This window comes from Geotrypetes seraphini, chromosome 13, assembly GCF_902459505.1.
Source record: "Geotrypetes seraphini chromosome 13, aGeoSer1.1, whole genome shotgun sequence".
Classification (NCBI taxonomy): Eukaryota; Metazoa; Chordata; class Amphibia; order Gymnophiona; family Dermophiidae; genus Geotrypetes; species Geotrypetes seraphini.
The window spans coordinates 25067290-25081196 of record NC_047096.1 but is presented as its reverse complement, the minus strand read 5'-3'; the positions used below and the strand labels follow the sequence as shown (position 1 = coordinate 25081196).

General features: G+C 43.6%; 1 protein-coding gene across 1 annotated transcript in view; it reads right to left on the bottom strand.

Annotated features, from left to right (window-relative positions):
• The window catches only part of FXYD6 (FXYD domain containing ion transport regulator 6), a 106494-nt gene that overhangs the window by 29539 nt on the left and 63048 nt on the right, over positions 1–13907 (bottom strand). The window contains exon 8 of the mRNA XM_033918692.1: positions 4764–4915. Coding sequence (XP_033774583.1) covers positions 4764–4915 — 152 coding nt within the window. The remainder of the gene's footprint in view (positions 1–4763; positions 4916–13907) is intronic.

Sequence of the window (13907 nt, the reverse complement as noted above, 5' to 3'; positions counted from 1 at the left end):
CCCACGAAATAGCCAGTTTCAGCTTAGGCACTTAACCTCCAAATTTTGCATATGGCGGCTAAGGTTGTGCGTTTAAATCAGTGCACACAGCTGATTTGTAAGTACAACTTAATCGATTAACTGGCCTGATCAGCACTGATAGTTGGCAATTAAAACCTCACAACTGAAGCTAATTGGTACTAATTAAAAGTTACACATACCACTCAGAAAGCACGATTCTATAAAAAGTATGTGCTAATTGCAGTGCATAAATTTACAAAGGGGGCGTGGCCAGGGCTGATTGTGGGCGGCTCACAGGCATGCCAAAACATTATGTTATAGAATACGCCTGATCCATACACAGCTTAGACGCAGGCATTTAATTCTGGTTTTAGCTGGCCTAAATGGGGGCACCTAAGTTTTGCGACACACACAGGCGCTAGGCACATCAAAGGTACGCACATCTTGTAGAAACATGCTAAGTGCAATTTTAGTTGATGCTGATTAAGTGCCACTGAATATGCCCCGTTAGCAACAGTCAACTGATTGAAATGGCCAGAAGCCCCATAATGTGTATGAATATTCACAGGGAATAGACTTGGTAGATAAGGACAGGTTGTTCACCCTCTCCAAGGTAGGGAGAACGAGAGGGCACTCTCTAAAGTTGAAAGGGGATAGATTCAGTACGAACATAAGGAAGTTCCTCTTCAGCCAGAGAGTGGTAGAAATCTGGAACGCTCTTCCAGAGGCTGTTATAGGGGAAAACACCCTCCAGGGATTCAAGACAAAGTAGATAAAGACAGGTTGTTCACCCTCTCCAAAGTAGGGAGAACGAGAGGGCACTCTCTAAAGTTGAAAGGGGACAGATTCAGTACGAACATAAGGAAGTTTTTTTCACCCAGAAAATGGTAGAAAACTGGAAGAATCTTCCAGAGTCTGTCACAGGGGAAAACACCCTCCAGGGATTCAAGACAAAGTAGATAAAGACAGGTTGTTCACCCTCTCCAAAGTAGGGAGAACGAGAGGGCACTCTCTAAAGTTGAAAGGGGATAGATTCAGTACGAACATAAGGAAGTTTTTTTCACCCAGAAAATGGTAGAAAACTGGAAGAATCTTCCAGAGTCTGTCACAGGGGAAAACACCCTCCAGGGATTCAAGACAAAGTAGATAAAGACAGGTTGTTCACCCTTTCCAAAGTAGGGAGAACGAGAGGGCACTCTCTAAAGTTGAAAGGGGATAGATTCAGTACGAACATAAGGAAGTTTTTTTCACCCAGAAAATGGTAGAAAACTGGAAGAATCTTCCAGAGTCTGTCACAGGGGAAAACACCCTCCAGGGATTCAAGACAAAGTAGATAAAGACAGGTTGTTCACCCTTTCCAAAGTAGGGAGAACGAGAGGGCACTCTCTAAAGTTGAAAGGGGATAGATTCAGTACGAACATAAGGAAGTTCTTCTTCACCCAGAAAATGGTAGAAAACTGGAAGAATCTTCCAGAGTCTGTCACAGGGGAAAACACCCTCCAGGGATTCAAGACAAAGTTAGACAAGTTCCTGCTGAACAAGGACATACACTGATAGGGCTAGTCTTGGTTATAGCGCTGGTCTTAGACCAGAGGGCCGCCGCGTGAGTGGACTGTTGGGTATGATGGACCACTGGTCTGACCCAGCAGCGGCAGTTCTTATATATACCAATAAGTTATCCATATATCTTTATGTGGATATTCAAAAAGATACAGTATACACATAGAGACAACCCACCTTCTACCAGCAATATCTCTTATCATTTCCTCTGTAATTCCCCCACCTGAGCACAGTGTATTGATGCAATTTCTTGTCCAGTGTGTCTGTCTTGACTATATTGTAAACTCTTTAGAGTAGAGACTGTCTCTTCTATGTTTTCATGTATAGTGCTGCGTATGTCTAGTAGCGCTAAAGAAACAATTACTAGTAGTGGTAGAGTATCTTATCTGTAGATCAGTGTATCACAAGCTGTGTGCCGCTGTGAGATTGCGGGTGTCCCGCGAGATGCACATTGTGTAGGTGATTCAGCTGGCGCCTCTCCTGCTCTCTGCCCATCCCCACCGGCATAGTAATTTCAGGGTTAACAAGCTCAGGGTCCCGTCTGGAGGGCCTCTGCACATGTATGGACGTCGACGTGCTGACATCACACATGCAGATGATGTCATCACATCGATGCCGGCGCATGTGTGGAGACCTTCCAGTCGCGGCCAAGAGTTGTGTGCCATGGCTTGGAAAAAACTCTGAGTAAGATGGTGGACATAATGGCTCTGGGGGATCCTTGATAAAGCTAATTGTTGCGAAACATGTCGGATCATGTAACCCAGTAGCATACTAAGCTAAGTATACAATTTATTTGAATACTAGTCTTATAGCCTGTTACATTAACGGGTGCTAGAATATGTGTGTGTGTGTCTGTCTTTATTTTTTTCTCTCTCCTTTCTGTATTTCTGTCTTTCTTTTTTTTTTTTCCTTGGCTGTCCACCACCACCCCTTGCCTGCTCCCCCTGTCCATTCTCCCTTCTTTTTACCTCCACCCCATCACTGCTCACCTTATCCAGCAGCAGCCCTTCTCCCTTTGTTTTACCTCCTCCCTGTCCATCATCACCTCCTTCCTGCTTCCCCTGTCCAGCAGTAGGCTTCCCTTCATTTTTCTGCCCCCCCCGTCCATCAGCACCTCTTCCCCTGTCCATCAACCCCTTTTTCCTGCTTCCCCTGCCCAGCAGTACGCTTCCCTTCCTTTTTCTGCCCCTCCATTTCCCTGTGCTGCAGCATTTCCCTCCCACCCCACTTCCCTGTGCAGCATTTTCCTCCCCCCCCATACCTTCCTCCTTACCTCCATGCCCTACCATTCTCTCCCCCTCTGCTCCCTTTCCTCCTTCAACTTCATCGGGCAGAAGCAGCAGCAGCATTTATAATTAATTGCTGTTGCCGGCTTCAGGTTTTCCTCTCTGGTGGGTCCTGTCTTCATGAAAACATGAAGTAGGCAGGACCCGCCAGAGAGGAAGGCCTGAAGCTGGCAACAGCAGCAAATTTTAAATGCTGCTGCTGCCCAAAGAAGCCAGGCCTTAACCACAAAGCTGGGAGGGGGGTGGAGGGTTTTAAAAGGTACAGCGGCGGCAGTGCAGGGGGGGAGTTTGAAAAGCCATCGGCCATGAAGTATGCCGCCTGCATACTTCACGGCCAATGGTTTTTCAGGACTTTAAAAACTTGCCTGTTTTATTTTTAAGTGCTGTCCGGGCTCAGCCACTGCAGCCAGCAGCCGCCATGGCCTGCAACCGCCGAGGCCAACATCCGCCTCGGGGGGGGGGGGGGAGAGAGAGAGCTTCGTGCGCACTCCTACCTGCAGTGCCCTACAGCGCACGGAAAACGGAACACGCAGATGGGAGTGCGCATGCACGGCTAGCGTTTTATTATATTAGATGTTTAAATAGAATAATCGCAAGGGAACTTCTAAAAAGATTATGGTGGATAAAAAAGTTAAAAAAAAGCTTACCTAAATAACTGCAATAAAAGAATGTGGGCCAATGAGGAATAAAAACACCAGTATCCCTACCTCTATTGAACATTACTAAGGGTGGAGGAGGTGGAGCTGAGGCCACATTTTGCCAGATTTGAAATATATGAGAGCATGTGGAACAACTTGTAATTTTGTGGAGAGGGATGTTGGATATTGTGGAGGTTGGGTGAAGTATTGGAGACTTGTGTTGGAAAAGTTTGAGACACTACTGTAGATGGTCTTATGCTAACAATTTAGGCCTACTCAGCCTCAGCCCTGAATGCTTCTGGCACTTCGTAATATCTGATATATCCTGAGCAGCCTGCCTGTTTCCATGTAATGTGAATTCTGTGCTCTGTGACTGCAAGTGTGTGGTAATAGCCTGGCTATGCCTTTTAAACTGCAACTCTACACTGCTTTAAAGAGAGAAATGAAGTAATGCCCCTCAAAATAGACATGGAAAATAGCAGACATGCCCATCACAGAACATTTACTCTGTCTTATAGCCCAAGTGGGAGCTCTTGTTCAGGCAGTAAGTGCCTAACTAGGACAGTCATTAATTTTGTCCATCTTGGATTATTGTAATATCATCTATTAGAAAATCTTAAGAAGATTGAGGATAATCCAAAATACAGCTGTCTGATCGATCTTTGGTTTCAAAAAGAATGATCATCGATTATTGCATTTGTTACCTGTAGAAGCAAGAGTATTATTCAAATTTGCCTGTATTTGTTTTAAATTGATATCGAGATTGTCTCCAATTTATCTTTTCCCACTTTGAATTATACAGGCCTTTAAGGGAAACCAGAAGAGTTCATTTATTTACCTATCCTAAGGTAAGAGCTTGCCGATATAAGACATTTTTAGACAGGACACTAGCGTTTCAAGCAGGCAAAATGCAATCTTGGTTAGATGAATGTATGCATCAAGCTTTGTCTTATTGTTCTTTTCGAAAATTAGTGAAGACTACTTTGTTTGACAAATTCTTTACCTAACTCAGAAGTTTTTATGACTATAACTAGCGTATTTATTTGTGTGATTGTACTTCCCTGACTGTCCAGTTTCTCTTCTGTGTAAACCGCCTAGAACTACTGGTGATGGCGGTATAGAAGAATAAAGTTATTATTATTATTATTGATGGCTCCTTATCCTGAGAAATGTTCAAAGCTACTTATAGTCTACCTCAAACCTGGAAGACTTATCCATGTCTGGGAGCCTGGGAAGGTTCAGAACTGCTTACAATTTGCCTCATACCTGGAAGACTTACCCCCAGCTGGGACCCTGCTTCTCTTCTCTGGCTACCAGCTCTGCAGTCTCTCTGAGATTGTCTGGTGGGACTCTGTGAAGAGATCTTATAGGAGTTCATGTGACGTAGCAAATCTGTGTCCTGCGGGCTGACTTCCTTAGAAGCTTTCAAGACTATGGAAGCAGTGAAGCATAAAAGTCTTGGGAACCAGGAGCTCTGAAAAATCCTGCTGTGAAAGAAACATATGCCAAGGGGTAGATGTGTTCCATCAAGAGGAGGTTGGTCATTGGAGGTCAAGAGGATCAGAATTAAAGAACCCTTGTATATCATCTTTATCTTTATTAACAATTTCATGAACAGCCAAACCTAAGCAATATACAACAATAACATTATAATTCAGTAGTTGAAAAGAACTCCATAATTGAAAGTAAAGCTCACACATTTCCAGAGCAATCACACACAACACACCTATGGTGTCCATGGATTGGTTTCAAGGGGTCTGCAAGGGTCAGATAAAAATTAACATTTATATTCACTATATTCACCCGGTATTGTTGATTTTTCTCACAGATCACGAGAGAGTAGATGTAGTAGTAGTAATGGTAGTAGAAAACCTTAGTAGGAGTAGATTTGTTTTAATTTGCACAGGATTGTATTTCATAATCATAATGAGTGGCCATTACATTTTGCAAAAAAAAAAAAAGTGGGTTTTTTTTTTATTATTCACTTTAAAGTTTAATAATGTTTTGTGTATGTCATATATGTATGAAACATAAGAATAGTCTTACTGGGTCAGACCAATGGTCCATCAAGCCCAGTAGCCTGTTCTCACGGTGGCCAATCCAGGTCACTAGTACCTGGCCCAAACCCAAAGAATAGCAATATTCCATGCTACCGATACAGGGCAAGCAGTGGCTTCCCCCATGTCTTTCTCAATAACAGAATATGGACTTTTCTTCCAGGAACTTTTCCAAACCTTTCTTAAAACCAGCTACGCTATCCGCTCTTACCACAACCTCTGGCAATGCGTTCCAGAGCTTAACTGTTCCCAGAGTGAAAAAAAAATTCCTCCTATTGGTTTTAAAAATATTTTCCTTGTAACTTCATCGAGTGTGCCCTAGTCTTTGTAATTTTTTACGGAGTGAAAAATCGATCCACTTCTACCCGTTCTACTCCACTCAGGATTTTGTAGACTCCAATCCTATCTCCCCTCAGCCGTCTCTTTTCCAAGCTGAAGAGCCCTAACCGTTTTAGTCTTTCCTCATATGAAAGGAGTTCCATCCCCCTTTACCATCTTGGTCACTTTTCTTTGAACCTTTTCTAGCGCCACTATATCTTTCTTGAAATAAGGAGACCAGAATTGAACGCAATACTCCAAATGAGGTCGCATCATGGAGCAATACAGGGGCATTATAACATTCTTAGTCTTGTTAACCATCCCTTTTTTTTAATAATTCCTAGCATCTTGTTTGCTTTTTTGGCCGCCCCTGCACATCAAACCTCGATAAACAAAGTACATTATATTCATTGCAAAGTTGCGTTTATGTGGATATTTCTGGGGAAGGGGGTCCATGGCTTTCATTAGATTTTTAAAGGGGTCCGTGATTCACAAAAGGTTAAGAATCACTGACTTAGAGTATATTTTTTATAGGCAGTTTATTAAATAAAATAAACCATAAGCCGTAATGGCAAAAAAAATCACTGAGTAAACAGAATCCAGGAGCTCGAGATAGGTGGGAAACCGGAAAGGTTGTTGTACACAAGCCCTCCTGATAACTGTTCTTATACAGCCCCAGCAGTATGTACTGGTTAACTCCAGCCACAAAACAAGGAGAACAGGGTCACTAGGAAGCTTCTGCAATTAAAACAGTGGTTGGCCAAGTTTTCTGCTGGCTCTGGCCGGCTCCGTGCAGTGGCTTTGCCAGCAGCACTTATACGAGAGCAATGAGTTACAGAAAATACAAAAGTAGTATCAGTAAGCTCTACACAGTACCAGCTGTAGCCCAGAGAGAGACATGGAGTTTGTTCAGTCAGAAGACAAGACAACACTATCCAAATAGCACCAAAGGGTTCCACAAAGGAAACGAAGCAGCAAAACAACCAAAAGATTGTGGAACAGAAGATCGGGATGTACCAGTTCGTAGTTTAATAAGTGTCCAAATAATTTAAAAACAATCCACAAAGGGTGTATGCAGTCACAAGTGACCCATAGGATAGAAATCAAATAAAGTATAAAATACAAATGACCCAACACGGGCTGTGTTTCAGCCTTCCTCTGGGGTCTTATAGGGTCCTTGGCTGTCTTACATATAAAAACATAAAATCCAAGTAGTTAAGAGACTGCAAACAAGCAGCACCGCTCACAAGACTACACTGTAGACTGGTGTCATGGTGTTTGTTCTGTCAGAAGCAAAAAAAACTTGTGGAGAGTTGATGTCCAAGATGAAGGCTTTATTAGAGCAAATAAATAATCCACATAGAAATGTCTAGGGCCTGAGCCACTGGAAACATATGAACCCAACACGGTCCGTATTTCGACACTATTGTCTTCCTCATCTCATCAGCGCCGAAGTTATCGTTGTTTTTCTATTTAATCCACAAGCCAGCTTATAGAACCTATAGGGACCCCTGAGGAAGACAATAGTGTCGAAACACGGACCGTGTTGGGTCCATATGTTTCCAGTGGCTCAGGCCCTAGACATTTTTATGTGGATTATTTATTTGCTCTAATAAAGCCTTCATCTTGGGCATCAACTCTTCACAAGTTTTTTGCTTTTGGTTGCGTTTCCTTTTGTGGAGAGATCATGGTCAACTTTCTTGTTGCGTTTGTTCTGTCAGTCCATCATCACTGTCCTGCCCAATGCCAGGCTAAGAAAGAATGTTTTCTGTGAAGACCCTCCTCCAAATCATAGCATGCTACAGCTACTCTTTTCAAAGAAAAACCTCTCCAGACAGAAGAATGGAAAAGAATCTCTGGGCTTTCGCTTTCCACAAACACAGTTATCCATTTTCATAGGCAATCGTACATACACAGGTCTACAGCCTAGGCACGGCTGACAACAGATATAACAAAATGGGCAAGATGAACGTCTGGCATAGAAAGTACATTTTATTTCATTTCTTTCTTTTTTGTACATTTTGGATCACAGCACAAAAGGTTCACAGTTTTGGATCACGGAAGAATGGTTCACATACTGGAAATGAAAGCACAGGGAATTTGTTTTCTCACGTAGATAGTTATGGTCCTAAAACATTCAAGCGTTCTCTGTTTTTCTACAGGGACTAATGTTTTGCTAGTTTTTCATCTCAGTTGATGGAACATACATCACAAATAGTGAGGCCTCTCTGCTCGGAGAGATTCCGAGACACGATATGGGATTTGGATGCCTTTTTGATTGGCAATTTAAAAACAAGACTATGGCTATCATGGACGGTAACACAGAGGCACACGGCCAAGCGGGCTCATCCTGGCCTATGTTTTGAAAGAGAGGTTTTATTCAGCTCCAGTGCTCCCTTCCTTGATCAGAGGCAATTTTTTCCCATTCGGTAATGCCACGTGTTTCTCCACTAGCACCCACTTGGCACACTTATAAAAATGTTTTGTTGCTTGAACAAAAACTCCTTTTTTGTTTCCAGGGGTCATTTGTCACCATTCTGCTCCCAAGCAAAAGCTCCTTTTGATTCATGCCCATGCACAGTGTTTCATGGGTTGACCTGGAGTGACTTTTGTGGTAAAACTGGGGTTCCCATATGACTCCAGAAAAAGAAGGACAGATTGAGACATCTGGGTTTTACTTCCATTGCCAGGATGTCTCAATCTCTCCTCCTTTTTCTGGAGCCATATGGTGACCCTATGTAAAACTTGTGATCGTGATAAGGGTTGTCTGTCTCCTGAGTCTGGGCTGCAACAGGAAATCTCTCTGTATAGTACAGGATCCCACAGGTTCCACACTCTGCGGTGGCTAGAATTGTACAGCGGCGAACGGGACTTACTCTAATCAAAATCTAGTAGGAAAGGCGATGTCTGGCCCTATAGCAGAGCTGCTAAATTACCCATTCCAAGGAGGAGACTCTTAGTCCAGTCCTAATATTGTACTTATATCCCAATTACAGTGTAGTCCATAATTCTGTCTATTGCAATCAGTGCTACAGGTCCCTTAACGCACTAGGATGAAGTTGGCAGAAATCCAGAACTGTCCAACAAGTCTCTCTTCGGGAATGGGTAACTTGGCAGCTCTGCCCCAGCTCAGGGGACTGTGGCTACTGCATGCTTTTGCCTACACAGCAAAAACAAAGAGTACCATAGAACAGCTCAGGCCTTCTGCGGTAACTTGCAAATCTGTGCACGCTAAATAATTTTTCTAATTTATTTTTTTGAGAGGGAATATCAGGGTTGAGCATTCTTGCACTAACCAGCTAGTGCATCTACATGACCCTATGCTAAACACACATGGATGCCGCAGGAACCCTTCCCCCCCAATTCTATAAATTGTGCCTAAAGTTAGCCACCTACATCGGTGTGCCTAGCCCAGGGGTAGGCAATTCCGGTCCTCGAGAGCCGGAGCCAGGTCAGGTTTTCAGGATATCCACAATAAATATGCATGAGATAGATTTGCATCTCAAGGAGGCAGTGCATTCAAATCCATCTCATACATATTCATTGTGGATATCCTGAAAACCTGACCTGGCTCCGGCTCTCAAGGACCAGAATTGCCTACCCCTGAGCTAGCTAATGTAGATGCCTAACTTAATTGATTAATAAGATAAATCAGCACTGATAACTGGCACTTAATACCTCTTAATTGGCACTAAATGGAGTTAATTGAAAGTTAGGCATCAAGTACAAAGCACATAGTTAAAAGTGGGCAGATCATTACATTACATTACATTAATGACTTCTATTCCGCCAATACCTTGCAGTTCTAAGCGGATTACAAAAGAAGATAACTGGACATTTCCAGGAAAATTACAAATTAGGGGGCTGTTTACATGGTTGAGACTTTGATGGGAAATTTACAAGAGTGGGGATAGTCATGGAGAAGTGTTAGGATTTCTTGATATATTTTTTGAATAACATGGGGGGGTTGAGTTAAGTGCCTATTTACAAGTTAGGAGCCACTGGGCGTCTAACTTAGGTGCAGGTATTTAGGCCAAGAAACCCCTGACATAAATAGGGTGCTCCTAAATATTAGAGTGCCTAAGCACGTTCAAGTTGCACTAAGCATGATTCTGTAATGGGTGCTTATGTTTCCCAAAATTGCCCTAGTCAGTGCCAATTTTTTAGGTGACATACAGTGGTGTAATAAGAGGGGGAGGGGGCAGACCACCCCAAGCGGCGTCTTGGTGGGGGCACCAGCACCTCTCTACCCCTCCCCCATGCCACATTCGCGCCATCCCTTCCCCCACCCCGTACTTCTTTAGATCTTTGCCAGCGCGAGCAACTTCTCAGGCCTGCTGCTCGCACTGGCCTGGCTCCCCTCTGAAATCACTTCCAGGTCAGGGTCAGGAAGTGACATCAGAGGAAAACTCAACTCTGATGCGAGCAGCAGGCCAAACAAAATGCTTGTGCTGGTGAAGATTTAATAAAATACTGGGGAGGGGGAGGGAGCGAATGGAGGGCAGGGAAGGTGTGGGAGAGGAGAGGAGGGCACAGGGGAGCGCCACTGCCCCTTCCCTCACTACGCCACTGGTGACATATATAGAATCAAGACCTTACTGCCTACATAATGGCTGGTGCAAAGTGCTCATATGGTAATTTTTAAACATAGCCACATGCTAATGGCAACGTTGCATAGCTGTGAATGCAAAAAGTATGGGGGAAAAACATTTTTATGACCATGGTAGCTTGTGGAAAAGAACCATGTAAGGGCCTACTAGGGCCTATTTTTAAAGCAGCTAAGGAATAGGACCCCAAAAAGAGCTGCCTATAGAATGCACAAAGACTAAATAGATGCAACTACTGCCATTTTAGTATTCTATATTTATTTTCTCTTTTTATTTTTTTACCCCTTTACAATGTTACTTTGGCAGCACTCCTTGTATAAATGGTCGTGCCAATAAAGTTTCCTAAAACTAACAGTGCTGGGTGGCTTCACTTGAGGGCAACTTGCAAAAGTTAATCTTCCTTTCAGCATTCCAAGACTTCCTGAAGCTCTGAATATAGTAACGATCTTTGCCAGTCACCCAGTGTGCGAAAGCTCTACAGTTGCTTTTCCCTGAAGCCAGTATCCGAGGGGTTCTCTAGCTTCACACAATCCATCTCAGCACTACTAGAATAATCATTTCAGGAAAACAAGCAGTATTTGTTCACTTGAGTGTGGACTAATCCTATGTGAAACCACAGATGTGAAACCACTACCACAGAGGGTCTCAGTTTTCCGCCAAAATTTGCATATAACTTGCCATGGAACCAAGGTACAAACAAGGTATAACTAATTGCAGAAGAAACAGCCCTTACAGAGCTACTAAGGGGGGGCCAATCCACTAAGTGGGAAATCTAGGGCTTGTCCCCAGCCCCACCCACTATTTTGCCCAGCCCCACCTACATCTGCACTAAGTCATCCCCCAATGAATATGCAGTGAAAGCAAATAGATCTCGTGCATATTCATTGGGGAAATCCTGAAACCCCGACTGGATTCCGGCCCTCGAGGACTGGAGTCGCCCACCCCTGCCTTAGACCACACTATTTTTAAGTTATTATGTGTGAAACATTCTGCGTTTCCGGTGCCCAAACACCCAGCGATGATTCCCTCTTTTGCCCACTCCCTTAGCTGACCTTCTGAATTTCTACATGATTTTTATTTTAGAAACCTCTACTCCAGGACATGCTGAGTTAACATACCTAGGAGTACAATCCCCAGAATGCTACATGAAAATAAATGCAGTTCAAGGACTGTGTGGCCAGAAAACCGCAAAGGACATCAGATACAGAGCAAGCAGACACATACAACTGAGAAGGCACAAGAAGCCAGGCAGTTCCCAGAATGCATTAATGTGGAAATTAAACACTGGTTCGGGTCAGAAGGAGATGGTCCGGAGTTAGTTAGCCCAGCTTTGCACAATGGAAGAGCAGAGGGACAAGAAGTGGAAGCCTAAAATCAATCCTAATCCTCTATTTCACATTCACTTCAGGGATCAAAACATATTCAAAATATCTTTTAGGACTACACCGCCACCACTCGGCTCAATAAGTTCTCACTCCACTGAGCTTTATGTGTTCATCTCTAGGGGTTGGGGGGGGGGGGGAAGAGTGTGGCGCAGTGGTTAAAGCCATAGCCTCAGCACCCTGAGGTTGCAGGCTCAAATCCATGCTGCTCCTTGTGACCCTGGGCAAGTCACTTAATCCCACCCCCATTGCCTTACATTGTGAGCCCACCAGAACAGACAGGAAAAAAATGCTTTGAGTACCTGAATAAATTCATGTAAGCCATTCTGAGCTCTCTTGGGAGAACAGTATATAAAATTGAATAAATAAATAAAATTAGTCCTAGTTTATTGAGCTCTAAGTTGTGCCGCTCAAGTTCAAAAAAAATATTTAGAATATGTTTTGATCCCTGGAGTGAATGTGATATAAAAGCTATAGGAGACACAGGGAAAGAGAAAACTGATTTGCCTTATTAAGAAGTCCTAATCCTCTGATATGTCTTCACTGATGCATTTGGGCTCTGTAAGTGATTGTTTCAAATGGAAGAAGCTGGTGTAGAAATCCCACAATTCATTGGCACACAAGCTCAAACACCAGCACTGGAGAGAATGTTCCTGGTAGTTATGGAGCTGATGCAGAATGGTATAGTCCAGTGAGCCCCTCCCCCTTCTTTCAGCCAGTTCCAAGTCACATCACTAGACATCAACTGAAGATGTAACTGCTGAACCATCTTCTCTCAACACCTCATGCGGTGAGGTTGCCATGTCAGGGCACTTAGATACACAGAAATAAGGGTTAACAAAGACATTGTAACTTCATTTCGGTTAGCTGTGGATCAACATTTGAGGGTTATTTGTTGACTTTTCTCTCTCTGTATCTTAATACTAAGAGAGATCCCCCAAAACCTTACAACCTTCAGCATAGAATAAGGGGGTGATTCTGCACAGTGAGAAATTTAGCAGGTAGATAGTTTGTTTCGTCAAAGTTTTACACAAAGTTAAAAGAAAAGACACAGTGTTATCGTCAGAGAGTGGCCTTGGTTTTGGGGCCCTCAGAGATTGAGGCAGTGCCAGCACAAGGATGCTGGAACCGTGGCCAGCAGGGAAAGGTTATTGCTGAGTCTTGGCAATCTCCAGACAAGCAGCGCAGGACAAAACAAACTTCTTCACCCAGCCACTAGCTCCAGAACTGATTTTTCTGGAAACTGAAAGGTTGATGGATGTGCTTCCAGGTCATCGGGGACAGGCTTTGTGTGTCCCTTTGCATGCGAGGTCTTGTAGGTTTAATTTTCTCTACCTCCCCCCAAATACAGGCCTGCAAATCCCAGCATGCAACAGAACTGGAGTATAGTGATGAACATAACGAGCTGCTCAGCTTAAGACAGAAAGATATAAGGTCAACCCAGACGACATAAAAAGTGACATAACATTACACCTTCAGTCTTTACACAATCCCTGGATGCTGTTATTCTAAGATTCCTTCCTGAACTGCTACCAGCTCAAAGTATATTTGGAGCAAGGAGGAAGAGGAGGGTGTTCTCTCCTATAAATGGCTCTCTGTTCTACTAACCTCCTATTGGGTCAGCATGCATCTCTCCTTCCTCCCCTAGGAAACTAACTCCTGTTGGTCTGACACAGCTGTGTATGGCTTCACCGGTATCAGGAAAAGAAAGAGAACAACGGTTACTAACACAACACCATCATCAACAACTATTCCTAGAACTATGGTCATTATACAGCATACACAGACATGAAGGAATTCTGACAGATATGGTACTGAGTGTGGGCTCGTTGCATAGGAGACCTCTGCTCTCCTGCTCCCCACAAGGACACGTCACCCTCAGAAATTCTCTCTTTCTAGTTGTCGGTTGCATTTGTGGTCCAAGGGTCTGTCATCAGGTCTCCGCATCTGTGGAAGCCAGAGGGACACAAGCAGGTCAGTTTCAGGGGCACCTATTGGAGCATCTACTATAATGGCTCTCACAGTACTCAATCTGTTAATGGCACATGTATAGGACACC